General features: G+C 45.5%; 1 protein-coding gene across 1 annotated transcript in view; it reads left to right on the top strand.

Moving 5' to 3' along the window:
- Nav2 (neuron navigator 2) overlaps positions 1-23,218 on the top strand; it is a 359,199-nt gene that overhangs the window by 152,083 nt on the left and 183,898 nt on the right. Inside the window, exon 7 of the mRNA XM_033764074.1 lies at positions 1,936-2,102. Coding sequence (XP_033619965.1) covers positions 1,936-2,102 — 167 coding nt within the window. The remainder of the gene's footprint in view (positions 1-1,935; positions 2,103-23,218) is intronic.

Below are 23,218 nucleotides of genomic sequence, written 5' to 3'. Positions count from 1 at the left end.
GTGCACTAACCCACACTGCCTCTCAGAGGACCAGACTGCCCACCTGTCTCAGGCTGGCTCCTCCCATCCAGTGCTTGGAAGTCTCCTCTCTAGAGAGTCCCTGCTTGTCCTAACAATCCTAGTCTAGACCCAGCACAATGGGGACTCTCCAGCAACTCTGAAAGGAATGCAACCTTTTCTTCCTCATTGCTTTTTATTTCCCTGATATTTGCAGACTCCCCCACTGAAGCAGGACGCCGTGACCTATGCTACCCTGTGTCACTTAAAACCATTTCTGTGACATCATCTGAGAACAGGTCCATCATTTCTTCTGAGGCCCGTTTGTGGGCATAATCAATCCTGCAGATTATGGCCTGGTTAAGTAAGTTCAGACCACGGCGCTCTGTGCCTGCACCTGCAGAGGCTTTTCTGTTGGCGGTGATACTAAGACAACCCTGACCTGTAGGACATTGTAGGATACTCTTTACATCAGAAGCAGAACCAGGATGTACTAAGACCACGTTCCAGGATCGCCCTGACCGGCTGTGCTGGACACATCTGGGCCCCATACAGTCACTGGTGGTTTTTGTACCCAGTTCTGTGCCTTTCGTTGTGGAGTGAATATATTTTCCAAACATAATAAGGCCAATTCAGAGAGGCCCAGATCCTACTGTCCCAGGAAACTATGTCCTGAAGACCTCACTGCCATTTTCAGGGAAAGAGCAAACCACATCCATCTCTCCCAGCTCCCTGTCAGGGCACTGGGCCAGCTGCTTCTTAACTGCATAAATTTTACAGCCCTCTCACACCAGCTCATGTTCTCTGTTTACTCTGCAACCATCTTTCTTGCTTGGCCAACAAGAAAAAATTTAAAGTGATTGCCTGCTTCTATCTAAAATGCTTCCAGACTGCAGGCTTCTTTGGTGCTTGAGAGTTGCATGAAAAGAGAAGAGAAAGCTTTGTGAGTTGAAAATTCAGCCTTATCATTGGATCTAATGCTAGTCCACTGAGGTTCCAGTTGCTTTTAAACACAGCTCAGTGGGTTTCACCCAAAATATATAACTAAATATTGCATCATTTATTCATCTTTCAACCTTAATTATTGGAAACAACCTGCTTAGTAAGTCCCTGGGCCAAACTTCTGATTTTGGGAGTCTTACCCTTAACTCCTTGGGGAATAAACCATAATATCTTCAGAAGTTTAACAAGGAAGTCGGGTGACTTTATTTTCAAAACCACCAAAAGCGAGGTGTTTTATTTAAAGGGAAAGTGTATGTTTGTCTTTGGGTTAACTGAATCCTGCTGGTTTTACAGAAATAATTATGAATTTATCCATCAATTGTGCAGAGAATCTGGGCTTCGGCCTCCAAGCAATGCCAGGGAGACAGGTTGTCAGGTGCTGAAAGAAAACTATGTCTGGACAAGTGTTTGCCGCTCCACCTTAAGTTTTCATTGCAGATGTGTTGAGTTCTGCGTGGTAGCTGTTCCCTTTCTCACCATTATGAATTATGTTCTTTTCTTGATCCTCACATACCTGGATTATACCTTCCAGAAAACATGCATACAGAGGGTAAACAGTTGAAGGTTAAACTTTTTATGTTCCATGCTTGATGGAATTAGAGATGACATGGCTTACTGAAAAATAAAAAATATCCTCAAGGAAAAGGAAAATAAGCTTTGTATTTTTTATTTCATATATTTTTTTTCCTTCAAAATTTCCGTCTTTGCTCAGAGGAATGCTAGGCACACTGTACTGTTGGCCTTTGCTGGAGTTATTACGAGCCTAGATGTTCACAGTGTTCCCACCAACTCCTTTGACTGGCAAAGCCCCATAGACCCAACGTCCGGGATGGTTTTTGTCTTTTCTTTTTTAGCCCTCCTACATGGTTGCTGTTCTTCCTTCTGCTGTGCTGCTTTTTTCCTGAGTGCTTTATCCTAAATGCTTTTGCATTTTAGGCTTCCAGGTCCTACTGCAAGGGCGTCCGCCACAGGCAGCGAGGCCAAAACACGTGGAGGGTCAGCCACTGCTAACAACCGGCGAAGCCAGAGCTTTAACAACCATGACAAGTCCAAGCCAGTCACCTTGCCACCCCCATCCCCAGCACCAAGCAGCCACGAAAAAGGTGAGTCATCTTGGGGATCCTTTACCCCAGCTCTCTTTGTAGCCGAGCTGGCTCGTTCCATTGGGTGAATTTGGTAAGGGGTCGAGGCCACATTTTCAAATAGAAAGGTGCAAATGGGTCACAAGGATATGCTTGACTGGCAGAACTTTGTTATTAAAGGCACTAATAAAGTGGGGGAAATTTGATATTCACAGTTGCCAGCTAGAAAATCTATTTGTAGCTGAGCATGGTAGCACATGCTTATTATAGCCACAGCACTTGGGAGTCTGAGGCAGGACGGTCACAAGTTCAAGCCCAGCCTGGGCAATTTAGTGAGACCCTATCTCACAATTGGAAAAGAGTCTGGGATGTAGCTCAGTGCAGTCCCAGAGCTTTTTTGAAATTCTAGACATTAACCCAGGGCTTGCAAAAAGAATAATTGTTTGAGTGGGGACCGGTAAGTCACCTACCTGTCTACAGATAGAAGCGATATAAGCATTTGCAACTTGGAAATGAATTTTACTAGAATATGTGTTTAGCATTGGGTGCTTTTTCAGAAATGTAAGCTTCTTGGAACATGCCCTTTATGAATTGATAGGGTCTTTACCTCTCAGAAATAAGAGATAAGAGTTTTTGCCCCTTGAAAAATCCAGGACCATGGTTTGGCTAAGTGAAAACTGTGGCTACATATAAAGAGCAGAGCACATTGCTTTTGTTTGTGCTGGTGTAACTTTCGTTATGAAAGGAGTTGCTGCTTTTACGACCCGTGCTGCCAAGCTCTTAGGATGGAGGGAAAGCTAAACTCCCCCAGCCATGGAGTCCTGCACAGAAGGTAGCAAAACAGCCTTTGGTTGCATGAGCTGTAAAATATTAGAGGAAACGGGCACTTCAGGAGATTCTTCTAGGAGAAGCAGACCCCTTCCCACCTGCCAGGCAAAGTGGTGCTGACTTCTTCCGGGGGACGTAGCAGATCTCCTGGAAGGAAGCATTTCCTACCTGCTGTTGTGAAAGCTTCCTAGCTTCCGCAGTGCTCGATGATGTCCCTCTGTTCCTCTGAAAACCAGAGGAGCTGCCCTGCGCTCCTAAAGTGCTCCTGGAACCTGGGCAGCCCTCCTGCGGGGTGTGAGCTCAGAACCCCCCACCCCACCCCCATTCCTTCAACCCAGGGTCACTTGGATCACTGGAGCTGGGATCCTTACAGATTTGCTAATCACTGTATCTTTCCCCCAAAACAGAAGAGCATTTTAATGCAGCTGATGCATTAAATGCATATATATATATGGCAGCTAATGCATCTTAATGCATACATATATGGCAGATTTCCCAACCAAGGCATTGGGAACCTGCAACTAGCGCTAATCGCATTACTCAGGACATCTAACCCAGGGGAGATGCTCTGTGATTCACCCTCAAGCAAAAACAAAGGTTTTTACTGTTCTTTTTTCTCTTCCCATTCCCTCCCTTCCTTTCATTTTTTCCATCCTATCCGAATGTATTCTTTTTAAAAGTGTGCTGAGATTACAGAAATAATATATGCTCATAAAATGGTACTAGTATATATATTAAATAAAAGTCCTTTATAGGCTTCTTAACAAGTACTCATATAAACCATTCTGTATGTGTCCTTCCAGATCCTTTACAGTGTATTCAGTACATACATATAAGGAAAGGTTTTTTTTTCCACCAACGAGTAAAGGCTAATTTTTGTGAGTTCTGCTATGTGCCTCATTTATCCCCATTTTGCAAAGGATGAATCTAAAGTGAAGAAAGGTTTTCTTTGGAAAACAAAAGGTAGGAACCTTGGCCATTGAGGGCTGGTTGGAGAAGTGCGGTAGGAGGACAGCTGGGCCTATCCCCTGGGGGCTGGTCTCCCTTTGTGCCACAATCTCTGGGAGAAGCTGTCATAAAAATACTGGATGGATGGATGTCAGACTAACGTCCACACACTGAGAAAATAAAGAGTTCCTAGTGGACAGAGCCGGTATGGGGAGGATCCTGTGTCAGGACAGGCTGCTCAGGCACCTGGCCAGGAGCTGCCCCCAGGGCAGGGGCAGCCGCTCATCTGCCTGGATGGGTTCCCCCTTAAGATGCTGGAAAGCCGGAGAGCAAGGCGGACCTTATTTTAAGGATATCTTACCTGATTGTCACACCCCTTCTGTGAAGTGAATGCCAGGAAATCAGAGTTACCAGTAGACACCATGAGGCTAAATGAGATGAAGAAACTTGTTCTCACTGGGAATCAAGTGTTGGAATTCATATTCAGGTTTGATTCCAGGATTTGAACCCAGGCTCTGTCCTGTCCCCTGAGAAATCCGTTCCAAGGCCTTGGTGAGCTAATATGTGCAAAAATGCTCTGTGCGCCATGAAGCTTGCGAGCTCCTGTCCGGACTTGCAGCGATAAAGAGAACTGGCATTGCTTCCGGGCAACTCTACGAGACCCTGTCCCAAAATCAACAACTTTAAAAAGGCCTGGAGAAGATTTAGTTCAGAGCATAGGCCCTGAGTTCGATCCTCTATGAAAAAAGGAATGTGGTAAAATATTGGAATAAAATTAATTCTCTTACCCATTTTTGAGTGTGCAGTTTAATAATGTTCAGTTCATTTACCTTGTTGTGCAGCCAACGTGCAGAACTTTTTCATCCTGCAAAGCTGAAATTCTGTGCACTTCAGCTATCACTCCCCACCCCTAGCCCCAGCCTCTAGCAGGCACTTCCTGTTTCAGGGGCTTTGACCACCACACAGACGCCTCAGATAAGCCAGGCCACACAGTCTGTCTCTTCGGGATTGGCTCATTTCATTTCGTATTCTGTCCTCAGGGTGGCTCCCTGTTACGACATGTAGTTGCTGAACTTTACCTTGGGTCCCACAGACCCAAACTCTTTCCACTCTGGAAATGATTGAATCCTGTCATTAAGTTAAATGGGAAACTTGTTATTTTGTCAAGGAATGGCGGAAATATTTTAACACCAAATCCCAATTTTTTAAAGAGTGTTAAGAAGAATAAAAACTTGTAACAGGTACCTTTCCAAAACCTGTAGAGCTATTTAGACTTCAGATCTGCTTGCTGTCCTCACTCGATTTAGTTCTGGTTACACAAACAATCAACTCAGATGGGAAAGTGAGGAAAAGTGAGACATTAATTCCTGGCTAAAAATATTTCAATGGCATAGACATTTATTAAAAGGGCAAGAGCCAAGCCAGGAGTGGTTCTACATATCTGTAATCCTAGCACTCAGGAGTCTGAGGCAGGAGGATCACAAGTTCAAGTCCAGCCTAGACTACTTAGGAAGTTCAAGGCCAGCCTGGACTACATAGTGAGACCCTGTATGAAAAACAAGCAAACGAAAAACAAAACAAAACAAAATCTCAAAAAACAAACAGAAAACCCAAAAGAACCCTATATAACCCCAACTTCCACAAATAGCCATATCTATATCTATCTATCTATCTATATATTCTTTTTTTTAAGTGATTTACCACTTACATTCTCTTATATTTTTGGGGGCATACTATCACATCTTGATAGATAAATTTTTCCTAGTTTTTACTGTGAGGTACTTTTCTAAGGGGCTCTATGCATAAGTTATTGCTTAATTCTTCAAGATTCCATAAATATACACATACTAAAATATCAATATGACTTTTTAAATCGTCTTAATAAAATCACCAAATCATGGTCAGCCTCTTTGGTTTGAACATATAATGTACTGTTGTTGTAATCTTCCTTAATCTGTTTAACCACTTACATGTAGGTTGCTTAGAGGTTTTTGTTAATTGTTAATGGTACTCAGATGAGAATTCTTGGGTTTTTTACACATGTACAATCATTTTTGTGGAATTGCTTCACTAAAGCTTTGGCACATTTTATAATTGTTTGAATACTTCCAGATTGTGCTCCCCAAATATTGTACCTGTTTGTATTCCCATCAACAGTGTATGAAAGGACTGATTTTCCTATATACCTGATACTTCTTTTATCACTCTCTTGGGCAAAACCACTCTCACAGTTTGAAATGAGGCAATTTCTTTCAAGATGCTGAGATGGCAAGACCATTTGGTAAAAACTGGCTTTTTCCACTCAAGTTGCTGTGAAAGACCACAGAGGCCATGGCATAGTCAAAAAGCACCGGATTTGAGATCAAGCCCTCTGCTCTCAGCTGCTGCAACTTCTGTGGCCCCTATTTCCACTCTGTGAGTCTGAAGTCCTCTGTCGTGAAATCACTGAGGCATAGGAGGTATCCTTCAGTTTGCAGTGGCTAGGAGCTCTGTCTAATGCAAAGGCCCCCTGTGCTTTCTGGGGGTTCCGTCATCTGGTCTTAGTGTTCTCTGCCACTCTTGACTGTTTGTCCTGCCTGTTGTGGGTGGAAAAGAAGACCCAGATATTACTGGAGATAGAGATCTATAGCCTTCAGCACTTTGCCAGATCCAAGCAACACTGAGGCCAATGACTAAGAATCGTTATGAATGTGTTACTTTGTGGTTGTTGAGACAACTTACTTATCCCAGTTAGGGATTAGGAGATGGAACCTTGGAAAAGTTAGCCATGTCGTGCTGTTGACTAGGATTGTAACTAAAAGTTACAGTTGGGCTACATGGAATTAATGCAGTGTTCTAAGCCATGCAGAAAATAATAGGATTGGAGTTGCCCATATCACGTTGTTTCTTTCGTTTTGTGATCATTGGTGGAGCACTGTGATGGCTGTCGCATTGGACCGTGTCTTAGTTACTTTCCTCATCGCTGGATCATTGGCTAATGTTTCATAGTCAGCCACCTCCAATGCAGGACAACATAGCAGAGGAGAGCTGCTCGCCTCATGGCATCCAGGAAGCAGAGAGGTCAAGGGAGGAGCCAGGAAGGAAGATAACCCTTCCGGGTCACACCCTCAGTGACCTGCCTCTTCCAACCAGACCTCTCCCCTCCCAGCAACAAGTCACCAGTAGCACCCCCATAATCCAGACCCTCTCCAAAAACATGAGGCTTTGATCCAAACCCTTACAGTCTAGTTGAAGTGACTTACACTGCTTCCCAGGGGCTCATGGCTTCTAGAGGAGTGGAGGTCATGTGTCCTGTAACAGAGGTGCTTGGGGTTGTGAGGAAAAAGATGACATAACCAGGAAGGCTGAGGGAAGACATCCAAGAAGTGACATCATTTGTACTCCTAGATTTTTACTTAGTGAAAAGGAAGGGAAGACTGGGAAAGATGACTCATCCTAGTCCGCCAGCCTGAGTGTTAATGGGAGAGCACGTCTGTTGGGTTTGTGCAGGATTACACTCGTGTTCTTTGTGGCCTGTGCAGCGTCACCTTCTGAAGGTTACCTCCATGATGGGAGTCAGGCCCCCCATGGTTATTCCTGGGGCTGTGATCCTGGGCTGGGAGAGCATGGGTGTCTGTAGTGTTCAGGGGGTGATAATCACTTGTATTTAGGAATCATCTGGATGATTGCTGTACCTCTGTCCAGAACCTGTCATTTTTAGAGGGCTTGGAAAACCAGCTTAGGGGTCGAAGGGTCCAGGCTGGCATTGATAAATTCTCTAGGAGATTGTCTCAAAGGTGGAACTCAATGAACTCAGTTTGTCTAGGTGGAAAGGAAGAATTGGAGGGCACCAGACTTAGGACATCCAAGAGTGAGGGAACAACACTTGAACGGCTCAAGTGTGCAAATCACTCTGGCTTAAAAGCCACAGGTGCGCAGAAGCCAGGTCTCTTGAAACAGCTTGATATCGGTGGCTTGTATGGTTCCCCCAGGAGTAGGCCTACTTAGTAGTCATGGTGTTCAGAGAAGTCCAAAGTGATAGTGTCCCCAGGAGGCATTTACACTACATTTATGATTCTTCCCAGTCCTGATGTGGTTTAACAATCTGGTCATTTTTACCATGAGCAGTGTTGCTTAGTAACAGAATGAGTTTCTGTCCTTATCAGGTTTCCAGGGGAACAGACTTGGAAGGTTAGCCCAGGGTCACATTGGCATGCAGAGGTAGAACAGGTTCTGTTCATTCTTCCATCAATGAGACACCTCATCTGCCAGAGATGCAGCGCGTTCATCTGTGAAGTGGCAACTAGCTATCCTAGGACCAGTGAAGTTGCATGCAAAGCATTCTCTCTAATTTTTTCCCTAGCCTAATGCGAATTATTTGGCCTTGACACCTCTTTATTGGCCATAGACATTTCTGTGGAAGGTATAGCTTATCATTTCCGGGTAGGCTCTGGAGTTTTCTGACACTGGCATTGTTTGCTTGGCGTGCGAACACTGCTAAGTTCTGACCTTCGAGGCTTCTCTGTGACCCGCTGCTTGGGGTGTTGGTAAGCAATGTCCTTTCACGAGTGAGACAGCAGTGGCTATGACTCCTGAGGTTAAGACAGAAGTGGAAATCAATGCAAATGACATCACTTCTCGGACATCCTGGGAGCCTTCCTGGTTACGTCGTTTTCCTTACAACTCTATCCCTACAACCAGCCCAGGGCTTCACCCTGCTCATTTCTGGGGTTTACCTTTCACACCATGGCTTCCCTTTTGTTCTAAACAAATTAACTTGCTATGGCAAATGAAGTTAAAGTAGTTAGACACTCAGACTAAGGCCTGGCATGTAGCAGGAGATCAATAAGTAGGAAGCCACTGAAATGTACATGTGCATTGTCTTACCCATATTTAAATTTATTCTCAGAGGTAGTGACTCAGAGCGGTGTGTGGCTTCATGTCTTGCTTTGGTTTTGTACTATTATCTCGAGAACCTTTACATGCTGAGTACACTTTATTTTTTAAACTTTCATTGCTCTCTTGTTTCCTCTAAGCTAATAGAAAATAAGGAAATGGATTTGGGTCCCACAGTTAGGCTGGAGATAATCAGAGGGAGGTCAAGGTATGGAAGCAGAGGGACAACAAGGCAAGGGGTTGCTGGGAGAGGGCAAGCAGCTCAGCCCACACCGGAAAGAGAATCTCCTCCTCCACCTGGCTGTTTCTCTACTCGGAGCTTGGACGGTTTGGTGTCTCTCTGTTGAGGAAACGCTGTTGTGTTCAGAGGAAGGTGGGCACCCTGAAAGCTACCTTTACAGGAGCCTGAATGATGCGCCTTCATCCCAGTTTTTGTCCTTGATCCCTGGCATTAAACTGACGCCCAACATCAAGGGGAGAAACATGGTACTTGGTGTAGTCTCTGCCTGCCTTTTCTAGCCATTTTCCCGATCCCCTGTATAGTTCTGAAGAACCTTCCAGAGACATTCAAAAATTCCTGTAAGGTGTCAAACTAAGAAAAGGAAGGCTGTGGCCATGTTTGCTCTTCTCCAAATACGGATGTGTTTCAATGCCAGCCTATGAACTTATGGTCCTGCCATATGCCCTTTCTCCAAAATATGGCAAACCTGGCTTTTTATAACAGGAAAAACCAGTGGAGAAAAGGGTGGAAAGAATAAATCATTTGGGAAGATGAAATATCTATTTGGTTAGTCTTATGTCAGGAATAGAAAATGACTAGTTGATGTTCGTCCCATCTTCAGGTGATAAATCATGGCGTTTCTCTTGTCCCCAACTGTTATGTGGAAAGCGTCACATATCTATGAATTCAATTTCATTTCAAGGATCATTGGGAGGGGGAAGTATTTACATGTCTGGGTGCTCTAGTTGTCATTTTTATCCAAGGGTCATCTGCGGTCAGAGTGTAGCTTAGCCACTTATTTAAATGATCCTCTTAAATATTTTTCTTCTCTGAAGTTGGGTGACAGTGCTCATCAGCATTTTAGAGATAAATGCATTTTGGAATGAATGATATTAACTTCTCCAAGCACATATAAACTCTGGATTCACAATGCCAAGTGCAAGGGCAGAATGACATTCGCATCACAGCAACTTCATGGTGAGATTCTCCTGAGCGTACAGTTGGCTGCTTTCCCATGCCAAGGACATGGCATTCTTGGCCGAAATGGGCCTGGCAGATAGGATGCCCACCTCTAGGTGCCACTGGCCTTCATGACAGGAGCTAAGATGTGTGCAGGGAACCAGCTTTCGGAGAAGCTGTCAGCAGAGAGGTCGCACTGAGAATGTGTGTGTCGTGATAACGGTCCACTGTGTCCGCTTCATGGGAAGAGTGACCCACAGGCCGTCTGCTGACGTCATGCCCTGTGGATGAATGGCCATGCTGCGGAGCAGTCAGTGCCAGGGCAGTGTGGACACGGGTCACATTGTTAGTGTCCTGGGAGCTCCTGCTGTGGTTCCTTAGCAGCGGCCGTGCCATTTCTCGTGACTGGCAAAGCTCCCTGAACTCTGTGGCGAATGGAAATATCCACTGCTGTGGACATCAGTGGCTGGCCTGTTTCTCTCATGAGAACAAAGGTAAAGAAGGCTTTTTGACATCAGATGCTCCCTTTGCACTTGCTGCAGTAGACGAATCACACCCTTTTGCTGAAGTGAAAACGAGTGGGAGATCGGTGACCTATAGTTAACTCCTTTGGGGAAAGCAAAGTCTGAAGAGAGAAAAAGGTCCTTTGGCTCCAGAAAAGTGAGTCTCTGCTGCCCCCTGCTGTCCAGAGTTTTGCCGTGGTGTTGTGTCTCCTAGTCTGTATCTCTGGGCATTCTGTTGGAGAGGTAATGACTTGCAGACCGACTCAGTGTTCGCTTCCAGACAGGGCCTCCCCACATTTGTTTCCTCAGTTTGGAGAATGAATGGAGACTGGAGAAAACCCACAGTGTGGGTGTGATCGGATTCATGTTGCCTAGCGGAAAAACTTTCTCTTGAGTGGTGAGGAACTGACAGCAGGCCTGAGCTAAACTGGCTCCTCGCAAGGCTGTATGCCCTCCCTTGCTCTTGTTGGGGGGCAGCCAGATGGTGGAGTCGGAGATCAGATTTAGCTCTAGGGACAAGGATCCCTGAAGGCACTTGATGGTTTGTGCTGTGAGAAAGTTATGCTAGGTTTGGCTTCATTTTTAAGAGGCAAATAATTCCAAGCCAGACTATACAGTGTGGAAGAAATGATTCCCTGTCTTCTTTTTTTACACACTCGTACTTGGACTTCGGCCCACTCTGTGCTTATACACACCTAAGACCATTTATTGAGTGCCTTATGTCACACATCATGCCAGCCACTAAATAAACAAAGGTGAGAAGACAGGTAGCAGTCCCTGCCCTATAGGAGGACTAAAAGACCTATGGGAGAGATAGACAGTTGTTAAAAATTCAAATACTGTCATGACGTGTCATGATGACTATCCCTATGCAAGAAGTTAGCTGCTAAGAATGAGTTTACTTTTTCTGATTAGGTGGAACTTCATTGTGGTGGGACCCCCAAAGCTTATGTGGGTCCCCTTTGCTCAGTTTACCCATGTATCTGCATGGTTAAGGTCAAAGGACATTTTAGAAAATGGTTTCATGGGAAATTATTTCCCTTCAAGAAATCAAGATCTATACCTTGGGCCATCATTTATTTTCTCTGTGGCCACAGAGAACAGAACTAAAAGAATAGGAAAGCTCTTTGGTTCCATATTAGGGAAAAACCAAAGAACTGTCTTATTTGTCTTCTAATAGCTGAACAGGATCTCTTGGGAATAGTGAGTTTTTTGACACCAGGCTAGACTTTTGCATGGTAGGGCTGCTACAGGTGAGGTTTCTGACATAAGCAGGTAAATTAGATATTCTCTGTTTCCTTACAGACCTAGAACTTGATTATGTCAGGCAAAGAATAGAGTTAATCCAACCTTAGTGGGTCTAGAAAGACCTCATCTGCCTCGTGGTGTCTCACATTTCCTTCACAATTTGCTGGAGTTCCCAGAGCCCCTCCTTTGGGTTGGTTCTATTAAAGGCAGTCATCCATTCCTTCTGAAAATGCACTTTATTCTCAGTGGTCCTATTTATACTCTAGAATTAATTTCTAGGTTAAAAATTTTGCGTCTTAATGTTTATGTATGTATAGTTCGTGATGATTTCTTTTCCTCCAGTCACATGCTTGGGACAGTTTCCCTGTTAAGTTCAGATAAATTTGTCTTGAACTTGGCAAGCTCTTGCTCCACAGGCCAAGATCCCTGCTAGGGAGAAGAAATCATGGCAACTTAGTGAGAATATATGTGCAGGTGGTTTCAACTATTTAATGCTGGGATTCATTTCCCTGCCCTCTTTTAGAGCCAGTGAAGAATGTCTTCAGTCAGGGATAATCCGTGTGGAATTATTTCCAAGAACCTATTTTATATATACGCTGAAGAGGGCAGCAGTCATTAAGGAAAAGCAGGGACAGAGCCCATAGTAAAAGAGCAAGTTGTTTAGACCTTATAGGGAAGAAACTGAGCTCTATTATCAGAGATTTCTCTGCACTGGTGACTCCCTCACTCTCTCCAGCTGTCGATGCATGAGTGAGTCTCTGCCCTTCAGTCATTAACCTTGTTAGGGGGGCCAGGATTACTTTGCCTCATTAAATTCATCTGACTAGGAATCAACTAGCAAGTATCAGAGAGGGAGATGACTTCTCCACATAGGACCTGAGTGCCAAAGCGAGAAATCGTTTGTCGCTTTTCACAAAATACTCAAACACCTGCACCTTAAAGAAGGGGTTTAATTTAACTCACATTTCAGTCTTAGCCAGCTGGATCCAAGACAGGACAGCATGGCAGAGGGGCAAAGCAGAAGAAAAGCTCTTCTCCTGATGGTGACCAGGAAGGAAAGAAAGTGAAGAGGAACTGGGAAGGTAACTACACCCTACTAGGTCATGCCTTCAACAACCTGTGTCTTCTGACCTAGCCCCACTTCTCAAAACCACACCAGTTGTAGTACTCACACAATCCAGTCACCTTCCCCAAGTCCCTTTTTTCAGTGCATGAGAGTTTGGAGGGACATCTGTCCCTGGCCCCCAAAAGATTCATGTACATCTCTTTTTCAAAAAGCATTTAGTCCCTCTCCAAGAATTGCCAAAGTCCTAACAGTTTTAGCATTGCCAAAAAGTCCAAGTCCAAAGTTTCCACTGAGACTTAAAGCAAACTCTTTGCTTCCAGTATACAATGGCACAGGATAAACTTCCCCATTCTACTTGGATTGGGGCAGTAGAAACCAGTGAGACTAAAGCCAGGCTAAAACCCATTAGGGCAAACTTTAAATGCTGCAGCTCTTTGTCCATCACCTGGAGCAAGAGGTAGTAGGATGTAAGCTCCAGACAGCTTGGGTGGACTGGCCCTGATGACACTGTTGATAGTTGTAGGTCTCATGACTCTTCCTAGACTGGCTTTGCTCACTGCTTGCAGCTTTTCTCGGACATTCTATGTTCCTGGCATCTCCAACTTTCTGGGTTCTCTTCTGCACTTTTGACTTCACTCTCACCACTTCATACTCTGCCCTCTCAGAGACACATCACCTGGCCTCCCAGGCCTTTTGCCATCTGAGTGGAAGCCTCCTTGACTCCTAAGATTTGCATTCCGCATGCCTGTAAAACCAGCACCATGTGGTGGTGCTAAGGTCTGCTGCAACCTAAGCAGTAGCTGGGCCCCTTTGCATCATGGATACAGAGGCTTCTGAGTGCCTGAGTATGCTTGCATACTGTGAATTAAATCCTAAAGAACCAATTCCATAGGCTGCCCTTCTCCAGGAAGTCTTTATTTTTGCAAGCCAAAGGGTACAATCTTTCTGTTTTCTCAGATGCTCTCAAGGTATCCTTCCTATTGTCATGACACAAAGCACTTTGCTTCATTTTACTGCTAAGCTAATCATTTCAGCAACTAAGCTCTCCTCTGCTTCAACTTTAGACTTCAACTTTCTAGGAGCTTCCCTTCTGGTGAAATTTAAAAATTTTTAAATTGCTCAGCTGTGTCACTTGCTCTTGATTCTCAATTAGGAGCTAGCTAAAAGCCATCAATAGTACCCATGCCATAGCCTGAATGTTGGATTGCCTTGAAATTTCCTCCCATCTTCCTTAATCTCCCACAGAGTCTCAGAGCATGAGCAAAATATAGGCCAATTTTCTATAAGAGCATAACACATAGGCCTTGAATCCAACTGCCAGTGGAATCTATTTACAACTGAAACCCCCCAGGCCTGGCCTTTAACATCTTCCTTTTTATCAGCATTTTGGTGTTCTGTGCACTGACTAAATCTCCCATCAAACTCAGTTGAAAGCATTCTAGGTCTGCTTCTTCAGCTGGCATCGCCTAATCTTTCCAAACTCCTCCCTCAACCAGTTTCAAAGTTCTGAACCACATGGTCAAGTAGTGTCACAGCAAAAACTTCACTCCTGCTACCAAAATCTGTATCAGTTCGGGTTCACTATAGAAACATTTAATTATATACATGATTATGTAAAGGATTTGCCAGCCAGGCTTACAAAGGCCACCTGCAGAGTCAGGGTGGAAGGAAGATTGCAAAATGGCCGTCTATGCACTGAAGAGCTACAGGATGCAGTTGAAGGCAAAAGGCCTGTGCTCACCATAGAGCCTGCTGTGAGTCCATGTTGGAAAGCCTAAGAGTCTGCATTGGAAAGCTTAAGAGTCTGTCCTGGAAGCCTGTAGGAACTGGAAACAAATGTCTAAAATTAATAGTGAAGACCAGAACTCCTCCAAAGAAAAAAAGAGATTTCTTCTTTCCCTTTTTATTTCATCTAGGCCTCAAGTGTGTTAGTTGGTGCCACTGACATCCAGGGTGGGTCTTCCCTCCACAGATGTCAATCATCACAGATACACTCAAGGCTTTATTAATCTGCTAGGTGGTTCTTACAAGTCCAGGTTACATATCACAATTAATAGTCTCCAAACTAGGGCACCTGACTCCAGACCTTTGCTTTTTTAGCTGAGTTCTAAGCCATTTCAGTCACAAACTCTCCAACAGAAGTAGTGTTTGGAGCTTCTTCAAACCTTCCACTGCCTAGCAAATAGTAAATAATGGTGAAACTTGTGGAAAATAGCTTAGACTTGGTAAGTTTGGTGAAACAGATTGTGACTTACCATTCCTTTTTCTCCGGCCCTAAAGATTAGGGGTTTCAAATAATGGCCACATATTGCTTCTCACAAACCTGAAGGTTGATGGGACAGTTCTGCTGAGGTGTCCCAGGCTTGGGTGCCCTCGGCAGGGTTTGTTCATGCCTCTAGGGACATCTGGTGGGTTGACAGGACACTGACCTGTCTGGTTCAGCTTTGACAAGCTAGCGTTCCTTGCATGGTCCTACTTCTTCCAACAGGCCGGTTTGCTGTGGTGGTGAGCTCTAGGATAGAAGGTAGAAGCGTGTAAGACCTCTCGAGGTCTACCTGAAAAGGGACCTCAGTTCTCATCTTCACTTTGTTAACCGAAGCTGGGCCCTGGCCTGCCCACATTCATGACACTGGGGACAATCCTCAGAGTCACACCAAAAAGCAAGTCTGACACAGTAAATAGGTCCTGATGGGCTGGTTTCATTTGTCAGTGTGCAAGTCGTCTATTTCACTGCCACCCCATGACAGTGAGAATGCTCTAAGCTCAGAATTAGACGTCCTTAGAGCTTCCTGCAAGTGTGGGGTGTGAGTATGCTGGATGGCCACATACTCTAAGTCCTACAGAAGATCTCTCTGGGGGCAGAAGCCAGCAGGCCAGCAAGGGGGCACACAACTGCCTGTGAAAGTGTCACTGTGCCAGCAGGCCCAGCTCTGCTTAAGCTTATTCTCTAGCCTTGTGATCTTGGGCTTCATAACCCACATGACTCTGTTCCCTCTTCAACACCAACTGACATGCGTTCATCGTCCGAAGTCTGACTCGGGTGCAGGACACCAAAGACCTGGTCCCAGCAACTCCACTTGTGGCCATGTGATTTTGGCTCACTCAGCACTTCTGAATTGCAAGACCCTTAGGTCTAAAATAGAAGCAAGAAAGAACAGCACCGACCACATAGATGTGTCATGAGAAATAGGTGAGGTGAAACTCATGAATTCTGTGCACAGTATTTTTCAAATCAATGAATTTGAGAGCACGAAAACTTGTAAATAACTATAAGGGACAGAGTGACATAGCAGCTGAATCCCAGAGGCCAGCTCTGAGCTCACAGTGTCCTGTGAGGCCCCTCTCCTTGCTTAACCTCATCTCTTGGATAAACCATAGTGAAGAGCAATTGTTTAGATGAGAAGACCAAGAAGCAGAGTCCCCTTCACCCAGAGAATTTTCCCAGCAAGTGCATGCCTGTCCTAGCTTGATAAACATCTATCTGGTTACCCTTTGCTCTTGGTATCTTAGAAATGTAACCTATTGATTCTTGAAGCAGCCCCCCTGCTATTCACTGGGAGAGAGGGAATTTGAGACAAAAGTATTGATTGAGATAAGCCAACATTTTGTTTTTTAGAACTTGGCTAAAGTAGGTGAAAGAAAATATACCTTTGGCAGTTTTAAATAAGAGGAAAGTAGCCAATTTAATTAATCTCCTCTAAAACAACTTGAAAAGGTCATAATTAATGATTTTTCCACAGTGTTTTAGAACACAGAGGCTCTTTGATTAGCAAATGTTCTTTTTCTGAATGTGATTTTATTCTCCCTTTTGGTTTTATGTCATCCTTCCGTCGGGGCTCTCTGATCATCTCAACACATCCAGACACATACTTTGAAGCAACCCGCTGCCCTGTTCCTGGGACCTGGTGACCAAAGTGTCTCCAGACTGCCCTGCTAAATTAATAAAACATCCCAAGGAGTAGGGCAGTTCCAACTCAGCAGATGGGCAGAGGCCGCACCTCTGGCTGTGGGGAGTTGGTCAGCATTATTGGTTGTTTCTTGGCAGCCAAAATGGCCACTGCTGGCCGGAAACTGCTCAGAACTGTTGGATCTCATTACAGAGTCCCTCAGATCACCATCTGGCATGAGCTGCCTTAGAAATCATCCACGGCCAAGGTGGAGGTTGACTTCCTTGAAGTTCTTCCAGAGGCTTTGGCACAGGCATCCCTTGGATGAGCTCAACTGAGCACAGAGCCTTAGAGGTCTGAGGCTGGCTGGGGCGGCTCTGCAGGTACTGCGAGCCCAGGAACAGGGCAGGGAGTAGGCAAGGGCTCTTGGGCCTCGGTCAGTCCCTCGCCCCCTCTTACACCCGTCTCCATCTGTCACAGGTGACTCCCAGCACCAGGAGGAGGGGCCATTTCAAGGAGCCAGTCTGGCTGTGACCAGGCACCGAGGCCTTGCGTTCTCTCTGGCCACACGTCCATCCCATTTAGTGTGGTGGTGGCAATGTCTTCTCCCAAGGCTGACATGAGAGGCACTAAATATGCATCTGAAATGTGGTTCCTGTGGAGGAGAATGAATTTGTAGCGGCCAAAAGTTTAGTTTTCTTTTTAATGGCAGCAGATGGCTAGTGGCTCCAGTATTTGAGTGTGGCTAGAAAGTCCCCCACTAAGTGGGGTGCAGCCATGCATTGAAGTAATCCCAGCACTCTGGGAGGCTGAGACAGGAGAATCAAAAGTTTGGAAAATTAAAACAAAAAAAGGTTTGAGCCCAGGGGATTTAGCTCAGTGGTACACTGCCTGCCTCTCAAGTGCCAGGTCCTGAGTTTAATCACAGGTACAAAAAAAAAAAAAAGTTTGAGCCCAGTCTCGGCAATTTAGTGACTCGGTGAGACCCTGTCTCAAAAACATACATACATACATACATAGGCCTGGAGATGTAGCTCAGTGGAAAGTTGCTGGGTATTGGTTCATTTCCTGGTCAAGAATACGTTCTGGCCCCAGCTCTTCTTCTGCCCAACAGTGTTAGTAGTTAAATACCTCCTTCCTAGGCCTCAGTTTCTCCTTGATGAAAAGAACAAAGAACACTGCTCTGGCCTTGAAGAGAGCCAAGAAGGGAATTCCTCGTCCTCCTTTCTCTACTGTATCTATTTCCAGTCAATCCAGTGCAAATGGGGTGGTCCCCAGGGTAAGAAACGCGCCCCTCTTTCCAGTTGTGGAAGCTACCCCTGCCAAGAGCACCCCTAGCAGCAAGCCCACCACTGAGCTGATCCGTCCCCTCGTGGCCACAGCACAGAGGGCTTTAGTGCTGGCCTAGGGCAAGAGAGGGCTGAGATGTTCTGTTTTGGCTTTTGATCCCCGAGGACACAGATGGTAACTCTTGGTGGTCAGCTGAGATCTGGGGAGAGTGGGAAGAATGCTCTGGCTGTGAAATGCCCCGGGGTTTTTGTGGGTTGTGGTCAGGGGTCCTGTGGAATCTTTCTGGGAAGCGTGTTTCTTCAGGAGCAGGCTTCCGCTGGTCATCTTCTCCCATTTCTCTCACGCTCATATTTGAAAGCAGAAGGTTGAAAAGTCGGTGGCATCAAGGATGTAAGTTACCAGCCTCCCCTTTCTCTTCCTCCTCTTCATTCCTGTCAGGAAGCCTTTTGTGTGTGTCAGTCGTAGACCTTGTAAATGCTGGTCTCACAAGAGCGTTGCCTGAGGTGATGGGCTGTGTGCTTTTCCTTTTTTTGTGCATCACTGGGTGTTGACAAGGGGGATTAGATGAGACAATGTAAGCAGCTGTTATCACTATTGTTAGGCTTGAAGGAAGCATGTGGCTTTCCTGGAACTGTATAGGCACACTCTAAATCTACATGAGAGTTTGTGTTCTCATATATCAATGTTTTAGAAAACAAACGCATGTCAAGAAAGGTTGGCAACTTCAATTTTTAAATTTTTATTTATATTTTCTTAGTGTGGTGCTAGAGATCAGGCCCAGGGCTTTGCACATGGTTGGCATGCATGGCACAAGTGAGCTATGCTCCAACCTAAGATCATGATCATTTGAATTCATTTTTGCAAGAGTTGTTACCGGTTCACCCACTGCATGCGCATTATAATCCCCATCTCGTTGGTTTTCAGTTTCTTTATTTTACCAACACATTTTTGACCTCAATTTCTCTAAGAGAAATGACAGGGATCAGAAAATATTTGCGAGCTGGAGGTGTCTGTCTGTATTCAACTCTACTGACAGTGTGGTCCCTGAAATCTCAGTGGGTGCCAGACACTTGCTGTGCTTGGAGCAGGGCGACAGGATGGGGCACAATGAGCAAGGGACAGCTGCCGCTCCAAAGGGCTTGAGGTATAGCAGGGGCCATAGATACAAGCTGTAGGCTGTGATAAGTGTCCATGAGAAGCTAACCCGGGAGGGGAAGGCATCAAGGCAGATCCTGGAAGAAGCAACTTCTAAGTCAAAAGATGTGCATAGAAGCATGAAAGGGTATTCTGGACAAGGGGGCAACATGTCCAAAACCCAGTCGAGACTGCATGAAGCAGCGCTGTGACTTCCAACTTCTGCCCAGTGTGTTGCTGTTTTACTCTCCCTCCTCAGAGGACAGCATGCCTGTGTGTTCCATAAATGCTCTTTCGAAGAACTAAGAAGACGAGGGCCCAAAGGGAAATGAGAGCTCAGGTTTTCTCCTCACCGCCCTGACAACTCTTAATCACTTTCCAGTGACCTTGGGCTGTGGATGGATGACCTTGTGTGGCCACATAGGTCAGCTGGGACGGAAATCAACTTCATAGGGCTGTGAATGCTCACAGCTCAGGGAGCAGAGCGACACCAGGGTGGAGAGACAGAAAGCTCTGCCCCTGCCACGCAGCTCCCTGGTTGGCTTCTGGCAGCGGGCAGAGGACATCTTGATCCTGTGACAGGTTTGTAGACACCACGGCCCTAGAGAGCTCTGCACTGTGAAGCCCCAGGCTGGCCCAATCCCAGTAAGTTTCAAGGTCTTAGTACAGGGCACAGGTGACTTCCACAGCCATGGCAGCAAGTCTAGTGGAAGGTGCTGGACCAGAGATTTCATCACCGAATCTCCACTGGGTCAGATCGGGTCTGAGTAAGTTCTTCGTGCACTTACATTCTAATCTTTAAGTAAAATGTCCATGTTTGGTAGTAAGCTCTTCATCTCATTAAATAAAGATTAGTGAACTGTCAAAAACAAGAAGAGCTAGGGCCAACATTTTGAAATAGGAGAAATGGAAATGGAATTTACATCTGGACTCCTCTTGGTAAGATTTTGACTCTTCGCTTGCAGAGTAAGTGCGCACAAGTGATTCTTGTGTTTCTGGGTCTTTGGAAGAAGACTACTCCGCTTTCAGATACCTGCAAATGTTTACACTCCGCATAAGCACACTTGGACTTTGGTGTCTGTGCTGCTGTTTGCTGAATGTTAAATAATTTTAAAAAGAGAAAAAAAAAATGATTCGAATGCTTGAAGCTTTATCTATCCCCATGAGATGTGTCTCTGCTTAGATTTGTGTCCCTGTCCTTCAGAATCTCTTTGAAATGACCATAGCCATAAAGACGTGTATGTGTGTGTGTGTGTATTTTGCTGGGAGTTAACCACAGGGAGCACAGACTTACATCCCAACCCTTTTTAATTTTTTTTTTTTTAGTTTAAGACAGGGTCTCACTAAATTGCCCAGACTAGCCTTTGAACTTGCAGTCCTCCTGCCTCAGTCTCCCGAGTAACTGGAGTTACAGGTGCACCGCTGGCTGCACCCTTGTGCACAAGACTGTCCTGTAACCGGAAAACTCCCCACTTTTGAACCTGTCCCTGTGGATATATTTTTTCTAACCCTGGAATAAATCTCCTGGGGCTTCACAGTGTTCATTATTTCCATCTGCCCCTGCAAGGAACATCACCGTACACATTAGGCTTGCACAGCGTGTTTGCTTACAGTCTTGCTTCCATGAGCGGGAAACTTTCTGGCAACTGAGAGAGAAACTAGATAAAGCAAGACTCTTAGTGCATAGTTTCACCAAAATCAGGGACAGGCGTGGAATCTGAGTTGTCCAAAAGAACCCCTGCATTCCTGGCTGCTATTTTAAGAATCCCCTCCTGAAATGATACCCGCGGGTTTATTTGGTTTAACTCCTGCTTGGGGAGTTTGGCTTGTGTCTGTGCATCCAGGTTTTCTTGAAAGCAGCTCTGCCGATGTTCTGGTCATACAGCTGCAGAATAGCTGGCATTTTTCTTTCCTCTCCTCTGTATTGACAGCAGGTTTGAATCACTCGGCCCTGTTTTGTATAACATAACCAGGCCAAAAATCATTTGAAAATCATTTAGGATGCCTAATTAGAGCTTGTTTTCAATGAAAGGGAGACATGGCCCCGGTACATTGTGTATTTTTGTGTTTGGGGCTTTATTAAGAACATAAAAAGGCCTCCCTGCCTGCCCCTCCTATTTCCTGCTGATTAACATGGGAGTGGGAAGCCTCTCCTCACCAGGAATATCCCATCAGCCCGCGTGTCCAGCCACAGCATCCTTGAGCCTTCTTTTTGTAGACATGTGGGCCTTCCCGGTGGGACCTTCTCTTTCTGTCACCGGATCCCTGCTGGCTTTCAGGAGCTCGCACCTTCCCATGGCAGAGTGCTCCCTTCACGTAGAGTCAGAAAGTCTGCAGGTTGCAAGGTAGCTGTGAAACTTAGCTGGCAGCACCTGTGTGTACTCCTGCCCACTCGTGAGCCTCGGGTGTGGTCTACCTCAGCCTGAGAAGGTGAGGCCAGAGGGCAGCCCCAGCCCAGAGTACCAGACACGGGACTCACAGAAGGAGTGAGCTTGGGCAGTAACTGTCTGCTGGGCCTGATTCTGCCATCACACTGACTGATCTCAAGGGCCGATTTTCTGCTCTGTACCTGACGGGTCGTGATTGCCTTGTACATTTATATCCCTTGCCTTCCCTGCTCTCCTCTCAGTCAGTTTGCAAAGCTACTGTAACTCTGAATACAATCTTTTCCCTGCAAAGCCAAAACAAAGACTAAATCCACTACCTCCAACCTAGCTCATTGCACTCTCTGAGCCTGTGATATGCAGGATCCAGCCTGTACCAGCTCCTGAAAACCAGGTGTTTCCAGCCCACTGATGCCTGTTCGTGGCTTGAAATCTGCCACAGCTAGAGTCTTTACACCACAGAAATAGGCAAACACTATAAACCTGAACTTTGTTTCCTTGTTTTCTTAAGAGAGTCATTGATTACACCTGGGCCAGTAGCCCAGCCCAGCCCAGCCCAGCTCTGCCCTGCCCTGCCCTGCCCTGTCCTGTTGAGATTCCAGTGGCACTGATTCTCCCATTTAGGCATGAGAGTGACTTTCCTAATCTTTCTAATAGTATTTTGCTTTGCTTATTTTGATTTGTTGAGAGGAGGATGAGGTTACATTACTATTAGTCATTTTTGTTGTTGTTGTTCCTTGTGCCTGTTTTGCTGAACTTGAATTTGTAGACCATGATGTATCTTCATCCTATGAGCAATACTCCTCTCTCACAGGAAGCTGTGGCAAGTGAACTTCTGTGATGTGGAACTTGGGTCATGTAATCATTGTCTATCTGTCTATCTATCTGCCTGGCATCTGGAGACTCACCACGTCCCACAAGACCCTGTGATCCGGCCCTTTCCCTGCTGTCCCTTTACCCTCCCACCTGAACTTGCGCTCTCTCTGGTAGTTTATGATGTCGTGCAGGCAGCTTTCATATCTGTCCTGGGTCAGCGCTGTTCTCCTTTGGAAATGCTTCCCGCTGGCTTCATCCTCCTTCCCTCTCCCCTGAGTTTGAACTCATTCATGGCTTACGTCTCAGATTTTGTTTCCAAAATCCCCTGGCCTCTGGAGACTTGAGTTTGAAGCCCGTCCCTGAGTTCCCACAGCACACTGTACCAATCTCTGTACTAATTCTCCAGTCCTGTACTCCACCCATCTGCCCTTCCTGAGCGGGTAAGCACCTTCAGGTCAGAAATGATTTCTCATCTCTGTCCAGTACCATTGCAGAGCTTGGTATGCAGATATCTTATTCATTCATTCATTCATTCATTTGTTGTGGTACTGGATAATGAACTCAGGGCCTTGACACTATGCTACATCCCCTGTCCTTTGGTTGGTTGAGGCAGAGTCTCACTAAGTTACTAAATGGTTCAGGCTGGTCTGGAATTTGTTTTCCTCCTTTCTGAACCTCCCAGAATGCTGGATTACAGGTGTGTGCCACCATGCGCAGCTGTTGTAAAGACATTGTAATAGTACACTATTTGTAAAAGACTAATAAAATACAGTGGTACCTTGGTTCACAAACTTAATTTGTTTTACAATTTTGGGAACGATGACCACATTTGAGTTTGTGTGGGAAGGACAGTCATGTTTGTCACCTGATGCAGAATTTGTAAACAAGGGCTGGGGATTTAGCTCAGTGGTTCTGCCACCTGCCTCACAAGCACAAGGTCCCAAGTTTGATCCCCAGTACAAAAAAAAAAAAAAAAAA

Source organism: Fukomys damarensis, unplaced genomic scaffold (assembly GCF_012274545.1).
Source record: "Fukomys damarensis isolate Sample0158 unplaced genomic scaffold, DMR_v1.0_HiC HiC_scaffold_16, whole genome shotgun sequence".
Lineage (NCBI taxonomy): Eukaryota > Metazoa > Chordata > Mammalia > Rodentia > Bathyergidae > Fukomys > Fukomys damarensis.
Note: the sequence above shows the minus strand (reverse complement) of the source record. Positions and strands in the feature narration are given on the sequence as shown.